The sequence below is a fragment of the Candoia aspera genome, chromosome 7, assembly GCF_035149785.1.
Source record: "Candoia aspera isolate rCanAsp1 chromosome 7, rCanAsp1.hap2, whole genome shotgun sequence".
NCBI lineage: Eukaryota > Metazoa > Chordata > Lepidosauria > Squamata > Boidae > Candoia > Candoia aspera.
The window spans coordinates 758,805-773,472 of record NC_086159.1 but is presented as its reverse complement, the minus strand read 5'-3'; the positions used below and the strand labels follow the sequence as shown (position 1 = coordinate 773,472).

Sequence of the window (14,668 nt, the reverse complement as noted above, 5' to 3'; positions counted from 1 at the left end):
GTAGGAGGATTCTGCCAGCTAGAATGCGAACCCTCGTGCCTTTTTGAATCCTTTGGAATAGACATCTCTAGCCTGGCGTCCTCTGAATACGTGGGACCACAAGTCTCATCAATCCCAGAAAGCTTATGGCTTGGTCAAGCACTATTATTAGATTGGCTTGGAGCGGGCCGGCGGTCCTGAAGAGCCTCTGGCAACCTCCACCAAAGCCGTCCCAGGGTGGGAAACAAGAGGTGACGTGTTGCTCTGGGGAATCGGTCAACTCAGCTGGCTTGAGGTCCGGCTTGGACCCAGGGCGCGCTCAGTATCCTCCCCTGTTGTGCCTGGAGGGCAGGTGAGTCAGTGCCACCTGAGAGGGCTCGCGTCAACATTCCCTGTCCTGGCAGCCTCCAAGGCGGGCGCCTGCCTGCCAGGGATCCCAGCAGCCAAGGGGTGACAATGCGGAGGACACCGGAAGGGAGAAGGTGAAGTTTGTGACTCTGCTCTGGCGCTTGCTGCATTTCTGTAAACAAGCCAAGCATTACAAAATGCCAGTAAGTCGCCTAAGATCCTCTGAACGGGAAGTGCAGCTGGGTAATGCTCTGCCTCTGGAAATGTTGACTCCTCTGGGAAGCAGAGTGTCAACATATGATCTCAGTGAACAGCCCGGTGCCCAGTGAACATTTGTGTGGGAAGCTTTTTCCACTTTTGAAGACTGCAGTTGGAGCCAAAGGTCTGAACCAAGGCGCAGCCTCTTCTGTGAGCCCCAGTGCGAGGCCACCTCGGCTTCCTGCATTGGTTCCATTTTCTCTCAGCCAAGAGAGAAGCTCCATGGATCCAGGCAACCTTTTCCAGCATGCTAGTCTTGCAGAATCTGTGTGGAATCCATAGGGCTTCTCCCTCTAACCCGCTTGCTCTCCCAAATTCATCTTTGACCCACTTGGCCAGGTCTCAACATGAATCTTTGCAGGGTTACTTAATTCTTCTGGTGGCCCTTTTTCCTGGATCTCAGAAGCACTTCCTGGCCTGTTCAGGGACCCCACTCCTGGCTTGGCCCACTGTGTCCCTTCCCTCACACTGTCCTGCAGCCCCAGAGTCTGGGATCTAGGTAGGGTACCCTCCTTTCTCCCACCTTTGCCCCGCCTCCTCTCTGCTTTCGGCAGCACCTTTCTGGGGTCTTGGCCTGCAGGAAAATCACCCTCCTTACCACCAAGTAAGGGGGCCTTTGGGGTGGGAGGTTGATCCGAGCAGGAATGCTGGGAGGCTGGGACCCAGGGTGCGTAAGTGCCATCCCTTGCAGATGTCCTGAATTTTGGGAGTTCATGATGAGCAGCATGTGGGTCTGGCCTGTTGCCTGCTGGATTCCCTTCTGTTGCGAGCTGTTCGTGTTCGTAATGCAAAACGGACGCCCTGCAATTCTTCCCTCCCTCCCCGGCGCCAGGGGGAATAAGTGCAGAGCCAGCCCAGCGGCCCGACTGCCTCCTTTCCCGCCAGAGCCTCCCCTCGTCTGCCCTGCGCTGTCCGGGTGCAGGGGAGCAGGCTGGCTGCAGAGCGTGCCCGAGCCAGGGTGGCAGTCAGAGGCCCCTCCCTGTGTTATGCACAAGGGCTTCCTGAGGACCCAACTCCTCTGCCAGATCTCTGAGCATGCCCAGCCCGATTGCCAAACTGGGGGAAAGCCACCTCCATTTCTCTCTACCAAGTTGGTTCTTCTCCCAACCTGCATAATTCAGAGCAGAGCATCTGGTTTTGGCCTGGAGGCTGAAGCCAGACAAATTCGGACCAGAAACCAGGGGAAGTGGGGGCCATGTGACGGGCTGGCTCGCTGCCGCCGCCACCACAGACACTTTGATGGGAAGAGGAGCAAGCAGCCGCTTGGCATCTGGAGACACGCAGCTCTGGGGACATTGACTTAGCTGGAGCAACCCCCCCCCCAATGCCCCTCCACCAGCTGGATGGCTTGGGACAAGCTGTGGCTTTAGGGACATGGGCACCTGTGGACCTCCCTGGTCCCCATGGGGGGATCCCCTCCGGAGTCTAATGCACCCCATCCCCTAAGGCCCAGATCCCAATGCCTAGGCTGGGGGTGGCTCCCCCAGTCACAGGCCTGCCACGCAGCCCCCATTCCTAGATGTAGGTGGGCCGAGGCAAGGTTTAAGGTGGGGGGGGGGGCTGGTCTGATCTGCCCTTTTGCCTGAAAAAGGGTAGGTGGGGTGGTCTGCTCTATTGGCAGGCTGAGTTTCCTCTGATGGTCCAGGCAGGCCTTGCACATTTCTGCTGTTCCATCAGCTGGCATTTTCTTTTGAGCCCACTGGGCATGATCCTGTACAGGATGCCAGGCTGAAATTCTTCAGGATGTCAAGCTCCAGTGCTGATTGGAACCTCTGGAACAGGCATCAGTGCCTGAACAGCTGCCATGTGGGGTCTTTTCCTGCAGTTCAGCACAGTGGAGGCTCTGCGGGAACTGCTCTGCACCCCCCCCCCCCACTCCTTCCCTTTCTGTTGTGCAGGTTTGTGGGAGGTGCCAGCGAAGTGGAGGCCTTGATTGCCCTCCTCCTCGATGCATGGAGCTCCCCTTGCTATGGGGCAGAGGGAGCGTGGGCCTGACCCACCAGCCAACTGCCAAGGAATCTGGGAAAGAAAGCAGAATGTTGCCCCTTTGGAATTGGAATCGGCCTGGGCCAGAGCAGGAGGAGAGAAGCCAGCCGGGTTTGCACTGGTCTCTGAAGGGAGGTGGTTGAGGAGGGAAATCTGAGCCCTGCTGCCTGTGCAGCAGTAATTTACCCTGCAGGGGGCTGGAAGGAGGACAAGGAGCTGGAAAGTGGAGGAGAGCAGAACTCCAAGAAGGGAGAAGCATTTGGGAATGTCCAGACACAGGAAAGCCCTCACAAATCGGAGGATACGGACTTTTCCAGGGACCCTAGGCACGGAACACTCAGGGAAGATTTGTCCCACCTTAGCCGAGGCTGGGGAGGCGCCATGTGTGATTGGCATGCAGTTTTGGGGTCAGCAGAGGGAGACAGTGGCACTACAGCTGCTTATGCCCAATGTCTTCCAGACGTCAGTTTTTTCCCGGCAGATCTGCGCCTGGCCCTGGGAATTTGCAGCCAGAGAGCGTTGGCCAGATCCCTGAGTGCATGAGCTACCAGCCCCCACGGCCAACTGAGTCACTGCAAATCTGGAAGAGAGTCCTCCTCTGGGCCCAGCACCCAGTGCTGGCTGAAAGGGGTCCGGCCCAAAGGCTGACTGGCAGTGTCCCACCCAGTGGGCAGCTAGGATTGACCTCTTTGGGCCCCGTACTGTATTTCTCTCACTTCGCCTTGTGGCAAGCACTTCTGCCTTCTGCCAGAGGGGCTCCTGGAGCGCCAAGCCCCACATGGCCCCGAAGAGCAGAGTCTGGGTGGGGCCCAGGTTCCGCTCCCCCCAGGCACCCGCCAGTCCCACCTCTTCAGGCGTGGGAGACGATTCTTCTGCCACTCAGCAGCCCTGAAACCTCAGAACCATGCTGGATGGTGGGCACACAAAGCAAACTTGGAATTCAACACCCCAGTCCCCAGTCATCTGACTCTCTCTGCTCTGCAGCTCTTGGGCACCACCTGGGCAATGCTGCCAGGCATCTGCAGCCACACATGTCACTCCCAACTCCCCCCCCCGCCCCCCTCGGCTCAAGTCTGGCCCTGTGTCCGAGTCCAAGTTCTGCGTCCCCGAGAAGGCTGGAGGGAGCCAGGAGCGGGGAGGCTTGGCAGAGGCAGCCTGCTCTGCGCCACGTCACCAGGCATGGCTGGGGCTGCTGCTGCGGCTGCTTTGGGGCCAGGTGATCCACCTGGGGAAGGCAGCCAAGGCGGGGCTGCCCCAGGCCTGCCTCCTCTGGGGAGGGGCCTCCTGGCTTGGCCAGCAGCCAGGCTGAACCGCTCCTGGCGAGGGCCCAGACTCTGGCTGCCTCTGCACTTGGTGTATCCTCTGCTGACCCGGGTTGCTGTGGAGACACGCGTGCTGCAGCTTAGTGACTGCCTGCTGATGTCAACCTGGCCTGCAGCACCCTGGGCCGCTCGCCACAGAGGCACAAGCCGGTCCTCGCAATTGATTGGGGAGCTGTGGGAAAGGCTGCTGGGCTGCACTCACCAATGCCAGGGCAGACCTGCGCGAGGGGTCCACGCAGGTCTCCTTCCACACAGTCCTGCTGCTGCTGTCGGTTGGGGCCGAGGCACAAAAGCTGTCGGGCAAAGCCAATGACCCGTCTCAGGTGCCGGGCCCCAGCCACTGCCCTGCCCACGTGCTTGCGTGACACCCTTCCTGGCCGGGCCCTGCCAGATCAGGAAGCAGAAGGGAGGTTGGGCAGCGGTTTTGTTCACTGCTTCGGACAGAGTTTTGACCCAGCTTGTGCACTTGGGAGGTGCTGGAGGGATGCAGGCCCGGTGCAGAGAAGACCATGCCTGAAGAGGGGCACCCTTGGTTCTGAGGCTGGCCCACCGGGCTGCAGAGAAGGTTTGCTGAAAGGCCACAGGCAGGCTCCTTCAACAACAGGCCAGATGGATGATCAGCCACTTCCTCAGTGCTACTGAACCCTCCTGGCGCCTCTTTGTTTCCTGCGATGATGCCTTCCATGGCCCTGGAGGAGCACGACCCCCTATCGCATCCGGGGAGTAGGGTCTGGCGATGCCTGGGTCTGTGGGGCAGAGGGGACTGCCTTACCTGGTGCAGCCGGGCTGCCCTCAGAGAGGAGAGAGAGGTGCAGGGCAGTATGTAAGGCTCTGCACTTAGGTAGGAAAAGTCAGATTTACAGGTACAAGATAGGTGGTACTGTCTCAATCATAGTACCTGGGAGAAGGACCTCGGCATCCTGGTAGACTTCAGAGTATGAGCCAGCAGTGTGCTGCAGCTGCCAAAACAGCCAATGCAATCTTGGGCTGGCTGCATCAACTGAGGTAAACTACTGAGATCACAGGAAGTGACAGTGCCACTCTACACTGCACTGGTTGGTCAGATACTTGGGCTCCACGCTGCCCTGGTCAGACCGCACCTGGAATACTGGTCTAGTTCTGGTCCCCACAGCACAAGAAGGACACCTAGGAGCTGGGAAGAGGGCAGAGAAGAGCAGCACGGATGGGGAGGGTCTTGGGGGCTCAATGCTATGAAGAACTGGGCATCTTTGGCCTACGGAAGAGGAGACCACATAGCATCATCTGGTCCTTGAAGGGCTGCCCGGGGCAGAGGGTGGGAGTTATTCTCCAGAGCCCCTGAGCACAGGACAAGGACCAGCCGGTGGGAGCTTGGCAGAGGGAGATCCCAACTCGAAATCAGGAGGAATTTCCTGACTGCGAGAGCCATGAAGCAGTGGACCAGCCTGCCTCCTGGAATCATGGAGGCACCATCACTGGAGGTTTCCAAGCAGAGGCTGGACAGCCATTTGCCTGGAGTACTGTGAGGTTTCCTGCCCTAGGCAGAAGGTTGGACTAGAGGACCTCCAAGGTCCCTTCTGCCCCTAGGGTTCCATGATAATTCCACTATTCTGTCCAGACTGATTGGAAATCCCCTCAGTGACAAATCAACAGCTTCAATCCCATAAGACACTAAGAGTGGCTCAGCATCCTGTGTGTAGCTACTCTGGGGGGTTAGCTTAGCCTATTGTGCAAACCAGAAGATAGGTGGATTCTGGGTCCAGGTTAGGCGTGTTGTGCAAAGCAGATGGAACCCTTTCTTTGTCCATGTGCATGCACATCTCAGGGTGGGGCTGTCCCCCACCAGGGAGGTGGGAGCAGCTGGGGGTTCTCCCTCCCCCAGGTGCACAATTGTCCTGACATGGCCTCTTGCTGCAACGTGAAGAGTGCGCCTGGCTCCCCCGCCACGCAGGAGGTTACAGGAGGACGAGGGTGGGTGCGGCTCCCTGGCTTCCTGCCAGCCCCAGGCCCTCCTGCCTGCCCTTGCAGGGAGAGTGAGCCCCCTCCACCTGGGGGTGCAGAGGCGCCTCTCCGGCTGAGCCCCCTGCACTTTGCCAAGTCAGCATGGGAGGAGGGGGCTGGATGGATGGGTTGGGGGCTGGGAGGCTCCCCCAGTCCCGCTCTCCCCAGGCCCTCTGCCAAGGCATATGGCCCGGAAGCCCAAAGTGGGGGGTGGGGGTACGGCAGGAGAAGCTTCTAGCCAGGAGGGGAAACGGGGGCTCTGTGCTCGAGTGTCGTTACCTGGGGCTGGAGGGTTTAATTAAAAGAAAGAGGATCATAGTTCACAAGGAGTCCTCAAAAGATCTGTCACGTTTTCAACCTGATCTTTTTTTTAAAAAAAAATCCCCAAATGTTCTGCTTTTCCAGCTAAAAGAACATCTTCTGTGAAATCAGGTAATAAAAGCAGCAGTCTGAAAAATCTGCCAAAGCCGCCACCAGGACAAAGGGAGAGAGCAAAGAAGGGTGAGGTCTCAGACCGGACCAGGCTGGGGCCGAGCGGCCTTTCCTTCGCTGACCAGGAAGGAGGCTGGGCCTTGTGGACAGAGCACACACATGTCCACCCCATGTGGACAGAGGCATGTCAGGCAAGGCCCAGCCATGGGCCAGAACAAGCCTGGCCTCTCCGGGCCCCATGGAGAAAGCACAGCATGGGAGTGACCCTGGAGGAGCTCCATGTTTGGGGCCCTGCTCTCACCAGGCGCTGGGACCAAAACTGGCGATGGCCGAGACTGATGCAGGGGGTGCCTCCCCTCACTGCTGTTCTCATCTTTATTAATAATTCTGCAATAGCCCTTTCTCAAGGAGCGCCTTCGCCTTCCTTCCCCACTTGTTTCCCCGTCGACCTTCTCAAGCAGGCTGACTTGAAAGGGAGCAACGGGTCCAAAGTCACCCGAGGCTTCCTGACCTCAGCTTAACTCCTCCGCAGCATTCACCTTGTCCTTGCAAGACACTCAACTGGGTCAACGTGGCAGAGGGTCGGCCTGCGTGTGGTGGGTGTGTCGTGGGAGCACCAGAAATGGCTCTCCTGGCTGAGTCAATCTGGCGGGGGGGGGGGAGGGGGGAGAGGGGGGGGGAGCCGACTCCCAGCGTGCATGGGGAGACGTGCTCCCACAGTCCTTCATTGCTCAGCCCTGCTTCCCTGCGCCCCCCCCCCCGCAAAGGAGCAAGGGAGAAAGGGGGCTGAACCTGCCTGTCCCCACCCCCCCACCCCATGGCCGAGCCCCTAACCGGGCTCTGGTGGCCCAAGCCCCGCCTCCTGCTGCCTGCCTGGCCAATGGGGAAGCGATGCCAGGGTGCCTGGCCAGTGCCCTCTTGTGCCAGAATTCGGGGGGGGGGGCGGCAGCCTCTCTTCCCCAGTGGAATCCAGGGGGCTTCCAAGGTTTTGGGAAGGCCATCCACCTGGGCTCCTGGCTAACTGGGCTAGGGTTAGGTTCCCCCCCTTCTCCTTCTTAAACTATGCACCAAAAGCAACTAACTCTGACAAATAACCTTCTTTGGCATTTTTGTTCATTTAAAAGCAGCAGATATAAAATAGTAGGTTTCTCTACTGCGAAATAATATCCACAAGCATGTCAAGCAGACAATTGAAAACCTGGAGCCGGGAAAACCCATCTGCAGGATTCCGCCAGAAGCCGCCCCCCTCCTCGGTGAGGCCGCCCTTTGCCTGCCAGCCAGCAAGAGGCACCGGTGGGAGTGCTGGAAAGACCCCCCATTTGCTCCCCCCTAAATCTGTCCTGGGGTGCTGCTGAGATTTTCTTGCCAGCTGAGCTAGAGGGGTGCTCCCTTGACCTGTAGCTCCGTCCGCCCACAGTGTCAAGCAGCAGCTCTCTTCCGGCTTTCAGGGCCCACTTCGGCAAGTAGACTCTCCCTTTGCCAGGTGGGTTATCCGGTTACCCGCCACCCCGTCTAGACTGGTGGAGAAGCCTCACTCGCCAGCTCTCTGCCCTGAGAGCCTGAGGGCAGTGCCAAGATGGGGCTCACAACAGAGGAACCATCTGAGGACCCCCAGCATCCTCTCCTCCCTCAGCAGAGGACTTCCACGTTCCACCCCCTAACAATGAACTCCCCAGCTCTGCTGCCCTCCGAATAATAGGAATGACCCCAGGTATATTGACAAGGGCCTGCCTGGCTTCCCCAGACTGGCCAGCCCATCATATCCCTTGGATTTCCCACCTTGCAGCCCTCAACCTCTACAAAAACTTTTGCCTTCCCCTTATCTGGGATCCCTCTTTCTTATAAGGCACCCAGCAATCCTTGCAATGAACATGGGCCCTTCTCCTTGGTGGCACGCTCTGTGCTCCAGCAATTTTGACAACGGTGTTGGGGAAGGGGCTCCACAGACCTCCCAGTGCTCTTCTGGGGGGAAGCCAAAGGGGCCTATCAGGGCAACTTCACATTTGCACGACTTCACAACAGTATCCAGTCAGATGCTGCAGGCTTCAGTTTCTCAACTCAGAATCTGGAAATGGCAAGAAATGTTGAAGGGACTTTTCTGGATTTGTTTCCTCTCTTGGTGGAGTTCCTCTTCTCCAGGGCTGCTCCTGCCCTGACACTTCTCAGGGTCAGTCTCATCATACCTGTCCATCATTACTACACTTTTGGTGCTGCTCAATTAACTAAAATTACTGCAGACCCGTGGTTATGACTGGAAGCCATCTTCCCATCTGCTTCTTCATTTCATGTGATTTTGACTCACCTGAAGCCCCAGGAGAGGCTGGGAGGGGGCCCAAGAATCCAGCCTCAAGGCACCCAGGCAGGACCCCGGATCAGACCTCCCCTCTCCGGGGGCAGTGCCTGATCTGCGATTATGCCGCAGGGAAAGGGCAGCCAAGCCAGAGTGGAAAGCCAGCCAGTGGTGCTTCTGAACATCTGGGCAGCCCCCAAAAGGGATCTGTGAATGAATTGCCATTTTTAAGACAGCCCGTTTCTGTGCTGGTGCAAGGAGAGAGTTGTTTGATGATTGACGTGGCAAATGAATGAATGAATGAATGAACGAACCAATGAACCAATGGTGGGGGAAAGGCCATTTGTTGTGTCTCTGATCCTTTTCTGTGGAATCTCCATGTTTGCTATTGCACTGTTAATGCTGGGAAGTACTGAAAAAACATGGACAGGTATGAAGGAGGCTCATTAAAAGCGGGCCATAAAGGTAGAAAAGTCTGTCCTGGAAGTGTCTGGTCTGTGCAGCACGTGGAGAATGACAGCTTGGAAGAAGATCCAACACCAGTATTGATTGCAAGAGAAGATGGTTCCCATGGCAATGGTGTTCCAGTGGAAAAGCCCCAGAAGGAGGTGCCAAAACTCTCAGCCAAATGTGGATGGGCTGGCCAAGCCCACTAGGAGGCCCAGAAGTGAAAAGGAACCGTGGCCCTTGGGAGCCCTCAAGGCACTGGGCATCCCCCCTTGATCAACCTGGAACTGACACCTGGCCTGGCCAGCGGGTTGGAGCTGGGAGGAGTGCCCAGGCGCGTGCCTGTCTGCAGGGCACGTGGAGAACGTTGAGTTTGGATGGGGAACAATAAAAGCTGCAAACCTCCACCTGCTTCCTGGGGTAAAAGGGGATGGCCAGCAGCAGCAGCAGCAGCAGCAGCAGCCTGTCATCGAGACCCTCTTTGTGGCGCTGGGAGTGACAAATTCAGCAAGATTCCGCAAAAGGCAGTTTGACCTTAGGCAAAGCATGCATTTGTCCTACCCAAGCAAACAAGCCTCTGGGAGGGGCAGGAAGGAGGCTGCTTCTCGGGTGCCAGCAGCTTCTCTTGCAGCAAGACCTGCAGCCAGAGGAGGGTCTGAGGACGGCGCTGCCCTCCGCCCGAAGAAGGAGGCTCCACTGGAGCATCTAGCCCTTTGGTTCTCCTGAAAGGTGGAGAAGCCCTCCACGCACACGCTTTGGTGGAAGCCGCATGCATTGGAGCCAGTGGGAGGCCGGTGCACTCCATGAAGTGCAGCCACACTGGCAAACGTGTGCCCGACCAGTGCTGGCCAGGGGCTTGTCTCATGCTCTCCAGAGCCAGGGATGCTACCACTTCCGCTTTCTCAGTGTCGGGGAGTTTCTTGGGGAGCCCTGGGCCAGCCCCCCCTTGACGATGGCTGAGGCACAGGGGGTTGCTGTCACCTCCCAGTAGGCACGGGCACTGGTTGGGAGCGATGGGAGTTGAAGTCCTATACATCAGTAAGCCCACTGGCTTGTGGAGGAGTGAGAAAGCCCGCCCGGGGATCAACTTGTGTTGCGCGTCCTACGGGGATCTATCCCCCCCCTTCCCCCACAAGGAAGTCCTTTGGTTTCCCAGCACAACTGCCCAAGCTCCGCATTGGCCTGGATCCTTGGAATAACCCCTCTCTCAGCTTGTGGAGAGTGGCTCCCCGCCCGGCCCAGAAAGTGAAGCAACAGATGTTCAGAAGGTTTGTTTATAAAACATAAATAGTCTTCCAGGTATAGAAAGAAAACCATCAACACTGAAAATAAACCAACGAAAATAAATAAAAAGGCCACTTCTAGGGGAGGGGGGCGAGAAAAGAAGGGCCTCGTTGAGTGGGTAGTCCAGGAATGACCCGAACCTCACCCCACCCCCAAGGTCCGCTTCACCGCGCCGAATGAGCGCCCCCTTCCCCAGCTGCGAAGCGCTGGGCCTTGGGCGACCCCGAAAGAACTGCCGCGCCGCTCTTCTTCGGCCGCCCGCGTTCGGGAGAACGCCGGGGTAGCGCCCACCCGGAAGGAAGGAACAGAGGGAGGGAGGGCCAGTTGCGGTCCACTTGGGCGCCCGGCCTCCCCGCCTTCTGTCCCAGTCCCCGAAGAAGCCAACGCGAGCCGCGCGAGCCGCCCTTTGCGCGCAGCGCCCTGCTCTTCTCCGCCGCGAAGCGCCCCCACCGCCCCGCCTTCGCCGCTCGCGTGCTTAAGGGTCGCTTTCCGTCGGCCGCCGCCGATGCTTATCCCTCCCCGCGCCTCCTGGGGCCTGCCCGTCCCTATGAACCCGACTTTGGAAGGCACGGGGTGCCTGTCAGGGAAAGCATTTAATCCCCCCCCCCGCAAAACACACACACACATGTTCCGCCACCCCTCCTCCTGGCACTGTCGAGAGGCAGACGGCGCAAAGGTGCGCGCGGAGGCTGCAGAAAACGAACCGGGCCTGCCGCCAGCGCGTCTTTCTCCTCCCAAAGGCTGAAGGCGCCTCCCCGCCCTGCGGCCAGAACGAGTCCTCGGGATTAGGCTTCCCGTCCCGGGTTTGCAACGCTTTGCTGCGCTTTGCGCTCTCTCCGGCCCTCTCCCTCTCCAGCGCGGCTCGGCTGATGGGTCTCCCCCTCCCCACCCTGACCCCTCCAGTTCCCCCGCAAAAGCCCCCAGCCCTGGCCGCATCCGAAAGAAAGAGCGGAGGTCCCGGTCTGGGGACCTGAGAGGAGCAGGGAAGGAACGGGGGGAGTCATCTTGTTCTGGGTGTTGACTGAAACGGGCGAGGGAGGAAAGAGCCAAAGGCTCACATAGTTCTGTTTTCAAAAGAAGGGAGGCGCCCCTTTGATCCGCGGGGCTAGAATGCAGCCCTCTTCCGAGACATAGAAAGGGAGCTGCAGCCTCAGCCCTTCAGCTTTGTTTTGAAAGACGCCGGAACGAAGGAGTCGGATGCGGACCAAGGTAAACCCCACCCCACTCCGCCCCCTGGAATCCCAGGGAGCCCTGCCCTGCCCTGCCCTGCCCCACCCACTCCCCACCCCGCCCAGGAGTGGCTGGGGGCTGCCCAGCCAAGCACAGGTGTTCCCGGTGCTCTGCTGAGTCCTGTGCTTGCTGCAGGGCCAACCGGGCCTACAAGCCGTGGATGTGCCCAGAGGTTCTGACCGCCAGCCTCCATCCAGGTGTTTTCCCTCCCATAATCCTCAGAGATCCAGGGTGGTCCTCCTGGTAAAAAGCCGGGACGTGGAGAGTCCCCCGGAGAAAGTCCCTCCCTGGGAACGGGAGGTCCCTCCCACGCAGTCCATAACAAACTCTCCCTCCACCATCCCCCCCACCACCAGTGTTCAGCAAGTTCTCTGCCCCACGAGGCAACACCCCACAAACGGAGAAAAGTCTCCCCCGGGATTCGGCTACCGGGAGAAGAGCGACGGGGCAGGAAATGTCTGTAAGCCGGACGTGGGGGCCACTCGGAGGGGCAAGTCAATGCCCCCAGTTCTGCCACGGAGGTATAACCTGCTTGCTCCCTGTGTGGCTTGGCTTCCCCGCTAGCTAGGACAGGCCTGCCCCCTCCCTAGCAGTTGTGCACGTGGTCCAGATGCTTGATGATGCTTTGCAGGCACTTCTGGAGCCGGTCCAGGGTCACCACTGCCGCGGTGTAAGGAGAGACGGCGAGACGCTCCGTCAGGTTCTGCAGGGCCTCTGGCCGCGTGGGTCTGTGCGGAGGGCAGCCTAGGTGGGAGCCCAGCAGCTGCAGGAGGCTCTGGAGGTTCTCCACATCATGGGAGATCTGCGCGACAGGGGCCTCCAAGGGGAGGTTGGAGAGAACTTGGTGGAAGAGCTCCAGGGCATCGTCCATGGCCTCCAGGCTTTGCACGGGCAGTTCTCCTGGGATGAAATCGAGCCCGTTGATCTTCAGGCTCAGTGGAGGGAACTGCAGGTGGGGAAAACATGGAAGGGGCGGATGGGTCGGAGTTAAAGCACAACCTGACCACACACACAGCCATTGGGTCCACCCTGCAGCTATTCCCGCTGTTAGGACGTTTCTTCAAACTTTCCATGTGAATGTGCCTTCCTGGAACTGAAATACCCTCTTTGGGCTGATGCCAGGAAAGAGATCGTGACTTTCTCCTTGTCTCTGACCCTGGTCCGGGGACCTCTTCACCCGCCTTCCCAGTCCCAGCCACCCAAGGCTGGCTAGTGTCTCCAGGAGCACAGCCGAAGTGCTGACCTTCTCAAAGTCCTGGGCTCCATCCCAAGAAGCCCTTTAGGCACGGGGGGGGGGGGGAGTACATGCACCCCCAGCTTTCTTGAACTTCTCCTCCCCACCGCTTGGATGGGGCAAGCCACATCACCTCTGACTCCTCCTGCTCTAGAGTCCCAGCAATTATGAGGCAACCGAACGTTCCCAGCGCTGGCCTAATTAGGCTGCTGCCTGCCTTCCACACCCCTGTAACCTCCTGTGTGGGTGTGGAAAGACGCGTTACGGAGTAACGGTTTCTCGTGCAGCCGCCGCCTCTGGTGCAGAAGATGCTCAGCCGGCCCACGGCACCCCGCCGGGCTTGGCCGGACCAGGCGTTCTGCTCTGCCCCAAGGAAGCCGCGCGGTTCTGCCTGGTCGTGGGGTGGCCTTGAGGATGCCCTCCGCACCACCCTGAAGCCTCGTCCAGCAGCACCCCCAGTAGCCGGAAGAGGCTTCCGCGAGTGGAAGGCACCCGCAGAAGAGCCCGGAGGAAGCGGCTGGTCCGTGCTCAAAACGCGCGTCGTCTCCGCTGGCGCTCCCGGAAGCCAAAGGACGGGGAGGAACTTCTCCGGCTCCAGGAGCTCCGGAGAGGCTCAGAAGCAGGCAAAGCGAGGAAGGGCGGCCGCCCCACTTTCAGAAGGGGGATTTTGCCTCACAAAGCCCCGGGCGGGTGTGTGTGTGTGTGTGTGTGTGTGTGTGTGTGTCATTCAAAGCACCAGCAAATGAAGTTGCCCTTGGAAGATCTGCACAGCTCTGATGCTCAAGCTGGGGCAACATGGAGCACCCAAGGGAGGGTGGTCTCGGGATGGGAGGGGCAAGCCCAGCTGGGCATGAGGAGAGCGCCCCTGCAGCCTGGCACCGCCGAGCAGCTGGCCACGAGGCCCCTTCTTACTCCCGCCTGCCCTCGCCCCCACGTACCTGATGCTCCTGGATCCTGGCAACTATTGTCTTGGTGAGACTTTTAGTATCAGCGATGACTTTGTCAATTTTCACAGACCGCGTGCAGAAGAGGGGCAGCCAGACCCACAGAAACCCACACACAGAAATAGGGGGGGAGCGCATCTTCTCCTTGAGCCCTGTGCAGGGGAAAAATGAGGGCCGGCGATGAAGGAGGCTGCAAGATGAGGGAGGAAGAAGAGGAGACCAGGCGGTCGAAGAGGAAGAAGTGGGGCCAATGGAACCCTGCCCTGTGAGGAGGCCGCTGCAAGCAGGGGCTGAGGAGGAGCGGAGAAGGCCAGTGGAGGGGCTGGGTGTCTGACACACTTCTGAAGAAAAAGCGCCATCACCAAACGGTTTGCCAAAGAAAAGTCCCAGTAAAAAGAAGAAAAGGGAAGCATTTGCACGAGCGTTTGCCACGTGTGGACAATCCAGCTGTCCTATAGTACAACATGCTCAGGTGACACCCTGCCTCTCTCTGTCGTGCCAGGCGCACCACCCTTCAAAGACCGCTCCCTAGAATCTCCCCAGCCCAAGATTTCGTCCAGCCGTTCCTTGCCCTGAAGCCCCACCTGCTCTGGGTAGCCCCTGGGACTGGGGGCACGGAGGCTGTGAGGGTGGGGGAAATAGCCTGGTATTTCTCCCTGGAAAAACCCAGCGTTTCTCCACTTCTCAGGAGAGGCAGAGGCAGGGAGCTGCTTGTGGAAAAGCCTTCTCAAGAAGCTGCGTGGGAGATCAGGGTTATGCCCAGCAGGGACCACACCAACGGCTGCCTGCCCTGCCTTCGCCTCCTGCGCCTAGGCTGACGGCCGAGGTGCACCCGAGCGCCTCCCAGCGAGGCCGGGCTCTTGGGAAGCCCAATCGCGGCAGGCCTGCCAGCCAGGGTGCCCTGTGAAGTGGTGAGCACTTAATGAGCCCCGCC

General features: G+C 59.1%; 1 protein-coding gene across 1 annotated transcript; it reads right to left on the bottom strand.

Annotated features, from left to right (window-relative positions):
- Positions 1 to 12,142: 12,142 nt before the first annotated feature.
- On the bottom strand, positions 12,143 to 13,872 carry LEP (leptin). The gene is made up of 2 exons (XM_063308982.1): positions 13,729 to 13,872; positions 12,143 to 12,502 (listed from the first exon to the last, which is right to left on the bottom strand). The coding sequence occupies exons 1-2, from the start codon at positions 13,870 to 13,872 to the stop codon at positions 12,143 to 12,145; spliced, it is 504 nt and encodes a 167-aa protein (XP_063165052.1).
- Positions 13,873 to 14,668: the final 796 nt, after the last annotated feature.

What these genes read in the sequence shown, in the direction of transcription:
- LEP (XM_063308982.1), bottom strand. Translation starts at nt 13,872, where the DNA reads ATGCGCTCCCCCCCTATTTCTGTGTGTGGGTTTCTGTGGGTCTGGCTG. An exon ending in CCAGGATCCAGGAGCATCAG is followed by an intron (nt 12,503 to 13,728) that starts GTACGTGGGGGC and finishes CCCCACCTGCAG; the next exon opens with TTCCCTCCACTGAGCCTGAA.